Source organism: Myotis davidii, unplaced genomic scaffold (genome assembly GCF_000327345.1).
Source record: "Myotis davidii unplaced genomic scaffold, ASM32734v1 scaffold86, whole genome shotgun sequence".
NCBI classification, from domain to species: domain Eukaryota; kingdom Metazoa; phylum Chordata; class Mammalia; order Chiroptera; family Vespertilionidae; genus Myotis; species Myotis davidii.
The window spans coordinates 2,586,182-2,593,449 of record NW_006298058.1 but is presented as its reverse complement, the minus strand read 5'-3'; the positions used below and the strand labels follow the sequence as shown (position 1 = coordinate 2,593,449).

Below are 7,268 nucleotides of genomic sequence, written 5' to 3'. Positions count from 1 at the left end.
AAATAAGTGAGATCATGTGATATTTGTCTTTCACATGATCTCACTAAGTTTGGCTTATTTCACTTCACATAATATTTTCCAGGCCCATCCATGCTGTCCCAAAGGGTAAGAGATCCCTCTTATATACTTACATGCATAGCCCATGGACAAGGGCGATACAGTAGTGAAGATCTGGGGAGGGGTAGATAGCGGCTGAGAGGAGGGGGAAAGAGGAGGAAATGGGGGGTAGCTATAATACTATCAACAATAAAAATATATTTAAAAATGAAAAAATATATATAATGAAGAACTTTCAACAGAGAGGTTTCCCAAAGATAGCCTGGGCAGCATTGGGAAGTATGATTATTTTTATTGGGGGTGTCTACTGATTGGATGACTGCTCAGTGGGCATGTTTAAAAAGGATTTACTCTACTAATGTAAGAATGGGCTACATAAATTTACAATACCCTTTCAACCCTGAGATTCTGAGCATCTATGATTATGACAACACTGGTCAGAGTTGCGCTATCATCTGGGAATATAGAAAAAGGAAAAAAGAAGGAACTTATGCCTTGATTTCAGCAGTGGCATTTCCAATCTGTATTGTTGATCTTCCTGAAATGGTAATTTGGCAATTTATTTTACTGGGCTTAACCAAAAAGATATTTCCCAGGTATGCTAAATAAAATATGCTAGTGAATAAGAATGATGATATCTAGAAATACAAACAAGAGCTTTCAGTTTTCATTTAGTTTAACAGGCTGTTGATTTCTGACATCTGCAGCGCTTGTATTGCACTTAGTCACATATAAAATTATTTTATTCAAGTAAAACTTCATAAAATTTCTGACATGTACCAAGCACTTTGCTAAGACACTGGAGTGACAGTAGCAGGTAAGGCACATTCAGTGCCCGGGAGTCACTTTCTGTCTAGGTAGGGAGAAAGATCTCTAAGAAGGTAGCTGAATGAAAGTGGCGATGTTACAAGAGGAAGACGAACACTTTACAATGAGAGCACACAGAACAGAACATTAACTGCCTGGAGGAAACCAGTAAATGTTTCTCAGGGGTGAACTTGTGTGAAATATGTCATCACCAGGTTCCACTCAGGATCTGCGTGGAAGGATCTGCAAACATGGGGCATAATTATGAATCGTGGGGAGTCCTTCAGAGTTACCAATGATTCTCCTGAGATTTATGAAATTCTATTGCAGTTTATTAAATATTCTCTAGTGCATAATACATACTCAGTAATGACTGGTTAAGTGAAAACTAAGAAAAAAAAGACTATTATCAATCCTTTTTAGGTTTCCACAACCCTTAAATCTATGCAACTGACTTTGTAATAATAAGCAGGTATTCTTGGTAGGAAAACCAGTGATAGCAGTTATGGATGGGTATGACTGGTTCCTCTACTTTCTTTGCCCTTTCTACATTTTTTGGAGTGGAGTCTGACACCAAATCTTAATGACCCTTCTCTTCCATTTACAACCTGGGCTCATCTCTTACCCTTATTTTCTAAAGTGAAGTCATAATAAAAATTGTGAAAACAGAGTCTGTGGGACAGATATTTAGAAAAGTCTGAACTCATGGCATCTGGTCAACTGTCTGAAGGCACTGCACTTGAGCTAAATATCCATCAAATTTAAAATGTTCACTGAATTTCAAATGTATAAGCATTTTATCTATATAATTATGAGTTCACCAACTACAATAAATATTGCCTGATCATGATGAAAATTAATGATAAAGATAAATGAAGGGTTAAATAACAGACTAAATAGATGGTGGATGAGCAGGTGGGAGAAGCTGAAGGTGTAGCTGCTAAAGGCAGGCGGACAGGAGAATATGTTATTGGATGATGCAAAGTCCACAGAACTTATTACCAATAAGTGAATCAACAGGGCCCTGAGGTCATTGTTTAGGCAACAATGAATTCACTGAACATTCACAAGACACAACAAATGCTTGTTTTGAAGAAGATAGTGGAAACCTCTGGGGTTATTTAATAGATAAAAGGTAAGGAGGAAGCATGAAGGAATTGTTCTAAAAGGCACATTTCAAAGTTAGCAAGGTTGTGTTTCTTTGATTTTTAAAAAAAGATTATCTTGTTACTCACTTGCTAATGAAATCATTGAATTCTGCTGACCACATCTCCGGCTGCCTTAGTTTGGGGGGTGGATTCCTAGAAAATAATAATCAAGGTTGAATTAGACACACCTGTCAGTCAGTGCAAAATTAGGGGCAGAACCGGACTAATCCAGTACTGCCCTCACAGGTCCTGCTGGGTAAAATCAAGTATTATACACATCATTTTCCAATTCAAAGGCAGATAAATGAGTTATTAATCATTCTTTATAAAAAATGACAAGTTTCTTGTTTCTCTGAAAGCATTTAATAGATGACCCAATTTTTCTAACTGATAATTTTTTTTTCTTTTAAAGAATCTTCTTGCCTTTAGCTGAGAGCTGTGGGGGAAAATATCAATCCTGAGCAGAATAGAAACAAGAAATACTAGGAAAAAAGTTTTTGCTTTGAGTCTTGCAGAAGTCCCTGAGGGACGTCCAGAGTACACAGAGGTGACCTGAGAGGAGTTGCTAAGGGGACGGAGGAAACTTCAGCAGAGAGGCACAGGACAACGTCTTCACGAGTTCTGTTGTTACTGAATATGTGGCTGGAGATAGTGCCACAAAAGTAAGGAACTGAAAAATACGATTAGCTATCAAGCTCTGAATGCCACTTAAAAGATTTTGTTATTAATTCCTTTCATTTTTTTAAGCTGAGCCAATCTTCTCTTCTTCAACATGTTCATGAATACAACAGAACTTCACTTGAAAATGAGGCTGAGCTAACTCTGTAATCAAGCAACACTGATCAACCATGAGGGTACCACTTTATGTTCATTCTAACAGCTCTTTGTTTTCAGTAGTGGGATGGAAACATTTTGTCTTCAGTCCTGCATTACTCCTTGAATAGCTTATAATGAAATGAATGTACAGTCTGATTAAAGAAAAGTGCAGCTACTCATCTACCCTGGCTCACCCCTAAAGCTCATTTTATAATCCTTTGGGCTATTTGGAGATTGCTGATTTCACATTAAAAGAAGTAATTCTTTCTTCCAACAATCTTGCTTTGTTTCTTGTCCTCCTGAAAAATTCCTTTGTAAGCGATCTATTGGCTTGCTCAGGATAAGAGTTTTGGTGATTTTAGAGCACTAAGAACTGGGTACCTTTTCAGATCCCATTGTTATAATTGTTTCTAGAATCACTAGGAGTTATTAGAGTTCCATTTAGAGATATACTGGTGGTGACAGTAGTAAGAAATAACTAAGATGAGGTAGTTTCCTTAAGTGCCTTGCTCATGGTGACATGTATCAATGGTGTCATCACTCCTCCATGCAGCAACACCACCAAAAGTAATAACACTGGGCTAGCTATGGTCACTGAAACCATCATTAAAATGGTTCGGAAAATACAGTGCTTCATGTTACATAGTAGGAGTTAGGAAATAATAATTTTTTTTCCATTTTCCTCATACTTAGACATGGTGTAGAGCAGGTTTTCTGTTCTTTTCTGTAATCTTGTTTCTCCACTTACCAAATAAGCAATATATTTTACAAACAATCAGGCCTAAAAATATATTGACATTGTTATGTGTTATCATTCGGAACCTATAGATAGGACAGGAAATTCAAAAATAACATCACAAAGTCAAATGTTTGGTGTTATTATAATTTAATTACATGCCAAATATTCCAAAAGGATCCGTTTGGAAATGAATATAAAATATTGGCATGAATTCTTAGGACTGGAAAACCACCCCCAAGACTTCCTACGTATGATTATATGTTCTACAGGTGTTGGGACCAGAGAATTTAACAGAAAATGTGCTAACAAACTATAACATACCACCTACCACTCAGCCCTGGACCCCTGTCATCCCATTAGAATTAAGGTACCAGGCAAAATCCTTAAGAAAGTCTTCAGAAGATAGTACATCTATACTAAATATAGGCAGTCTTTTCATATCAGCTTTCTGAACTATCTAGGAACTAACCAAATATATAAAATAGAGTTTAATTAGTAATAGAAAAAGCAGGGGAAAGTTTGTCAATATACACACTGAAGGGGAGGGGTCTATATAGATACAAGAATGTGCTTTCCTGGCTCCAAAGAAAAGAATTCTTCTAGGTCTACTGTTTAATGTTAATATATTCAAAACATTAACATATTTTAAATAATTATTATTTTATCAATAATTTTTATTTATAATTTCTTAATGTTATTTTAAAGTCCTAAACAAAGAGAAGTCTTAGCAAGAAGTGAAATAACTAGATTGATAGAGCAGAGAATCAAATCACTGTTGCATTGACTGTGGACTAGGGTGCCTCATTGACTAACTTGGGAGTGGGTAAAGACTGGGAGGAACTGCTTTTTCTGATATCAAATTCTTACAAGAAAAAAAAAAGCACACTAAGTATCAAGAAAAAACTCTTCTACTCAAACAGACCAAGAAAATGAAACTATTAAACAAACACAATATCTCGAAGAAGTAGAATGATATTCCAGGCCACTTTGCCCCCAACTTGCTGAAATACAGTGGGGCCTTGACTTATGAGTGTCCCGACTAACGAGTTTTTTGAGATACCAGCTGTCTCTCAGCCGATTTTTTTGCATTGAGTTGATAGAGTAATTTGAGTTAATGAGCTCAGTCTCCAAACGAATTAAACTTGTAAGTGAAGGCCCTACTGTATATCTGAGTATTTCCATGATGAGCATGATGAGTACTCAGTTGCTGGAGGGAAAAAACTGGGCTGCAGACACTGGGCCGAGTGTCAGAATCCACTGACCTTGGTATTTTGAAGAGTGCTCGCATGGGATGCAGGTCGGCTAGTGGAGGGTCTCCATCCCCTAGCTCAATGGCCGTGATCCCCAGGGACCACGTGTCACACCTGGCATCGTAAGTGGTATCCAATTGCTGTTCACATGCAATCACCTAGTGGAAAATGAAAGAAAAAAAAGTGAACTTTGTGACTTTAACAAGCATGTAGCAAGACGTTTAGAATAATGTGTAAGTGTTCAAGCTGATGAAGTCTGATAGCTACAAGTAAAGCCAGTAACGTGGGAGAGGAAAAGCTTAAACTGTTATTAGCGGCAGTATTTTCATTCTGAGAACAGAGAATACCTTAGCAAATACAGGTTTGCAAACATAAGGGAAGAAGCCTATGAAAAGAAATATTTTTGAAAATGTCAGACAGAAAGGGTAAAGAAACAGTGTCCCAAATGGAAAGAGATGGGATCAAATGCACAGCTGAAGACTATGCAATCCCTGTCACTCAGTGAACATCTGATTAGTGAATGAAGTCATTTGTCATGGCAAGATAAAGGACATATCTTAGTGAATTAAAAATAAGGCTGAGAGCGGTATAATGAAATGGCCTTGATCTCTCCTGGTGACTGGAAGGCCAGGGAGGAAGGAGACGAGTTTGAAGGAATGCAATAAGGTTTACACCATTAATAAAACAAAAATATACTGAGTAAAAATAAACATTGGTAAAGATTTATCAATATTTACCTGGGAGCATTCTAAACTGTAAAACTACAGCCAGGTTTTTAAATTTTTCACTAATCAAAGGATATAGTAGAGAAATAAGAAAAAATGGGATTTTTTGCAATATTATAAGATAGTAAGTATTACAGAGAACAATTACTAAATAATTACCTCAGAATTTATTTCAAAATATGCAAATGTAAACACAGATGGACTACAAATAATGACTCATAACATCAATGATCACAGAAAGAAAATTCAACTTTACATTTAAAAACTATTTACATTCTTAAAAATTTTACATTTTGTGAATTCCAACTTTTAAGACAAATAAAAATGATTTGGGGATGATGGCAGGTTAAGTTTATCATTTAGCTACAATACTTTGAAATGATACATAAAACAAAAGAAATCTAAGGCCCTGTCTGGAACAATATTTCATCTGTCTGACTCCATTTAACATCAAGCTTAACACATTAAAATATCCCGGTGTTGGTACAGAGTTTACTTGGTAGCATTTACACACATTCCATCCAGGAAGGGTTACTCCTTCATAAATATATCTTTACTCATACCTAATACTATCAGCAAGAATAGAAAAGAGTTTAAATGTAAACATATGGGTGTGATTAAAAAATAAAAGGAAGGCAATGATAAACAAAACATCAAGGACAGAAGTTCCTCCAGGAAGGAGGCAAGAAGATGGGATAGAGGAAGAATATAGAAGCAAATGTATGCTATTGGGTTGAATAAATAGACAAGAAGGCCATAATCAATTCTATTCTTAGCACCTGTATGTGTGCATAAATTATATGTATCTCTATCTCTATCTCTATCTCTAATCTCTATCTCTCTCTAGAGAGAGAATATATAGCTTCCCAACTTAAGAGTCAGTATGATGATGGGGACAAAATCTTACACAGCACTTCCCAACTTGTCCTACCAATGTATCGTATAGAATGAAACGCTAATATGCAAATCAACTGACTAGTGGAACGACCAGTCGCTATGACATGCACTGACCACCAGGGGGCAGATGCTCAATGTAGGACAGTGATGGAGAACCTTTTGAGCTCGGCGTGTCAGCATTTTGAAAAACCCTAACTTAACTCTGGTGCCATGTCACATATAGAAATTTTTTGATATTTGCAACCCTAGTAAAACAAAGACATATTTTTGATATTTATTTTATATATTTAAATGCCATTTAACAAAGAAAAATCAACCAAAAATATGAGTTCATGTGTCACCTCTGACACGCATGTCATAGGTTCGCCACCACTGACGTAGGAGCTGCCTCCAGCCCACAGGCCCCTACAGAAGGCAGTGGCAGGGGGCGGGGGTGGCAAGCAAGCGGCACCAGGTCAGCCTAGGTGGGTGTGAGCAGGGACCCCAATCACCTTGCCGATCACCCCCCAGATTGGCCCTGATCACTGGCCAGGCCTAGGGACCCTACCCATGCATGAATTTCGTGCACCAGGCCTCTAATTTTTAACATCACAGGAGAGTGAAATGCTGAAATCAGAAAGCATAGCCTGAAGTACCGAAGAAAGCATGAGTCCCAAGTTTTGTATTAAAAATTGATGTGCAGCCCTAGCTGGTGGCTCAGTGATTAGAGCACCAGCCTATTGATTGAAGGGTCCTGGGTTTGATTCCAGTCAAGGACACATACCTCAGTTGCAGCTTGATCCCTGGCCCTGGTTGGGGGATGTGCAGAAGGCAACTAATCAATGTATCT

The 7,268-nt window shown here is 37.4% G+C and overlaps 1 protein-coding gene across 1 annotated transcript in view; it reads right to left on the bottom strand.

Moving 5' to 3' along the window:
* Nucleotides 1-7,268, bottom strand: part of MYO3A (myosin IIIA) — a 212,238-nt gene that overhangs the window by 160,370 nt on the left and 44,600 nt on the right. Inside the window, exons 6-7 of the mRNA XM_006773822.2 lie at nt 4,830-4,975; nt 2,100-2,165 (exon numbers count right to left, since the gene is read on the bottom strand). Coding sequence (XP_006773885.1) covers nt 2,100-2,165; nt 4,830-4,975 — 212 coding nt within the window. The remainder of the gene's footprint in view (nt 1-2,099; nt 2,166-4,829; nt 4,976-7,268) is intronic.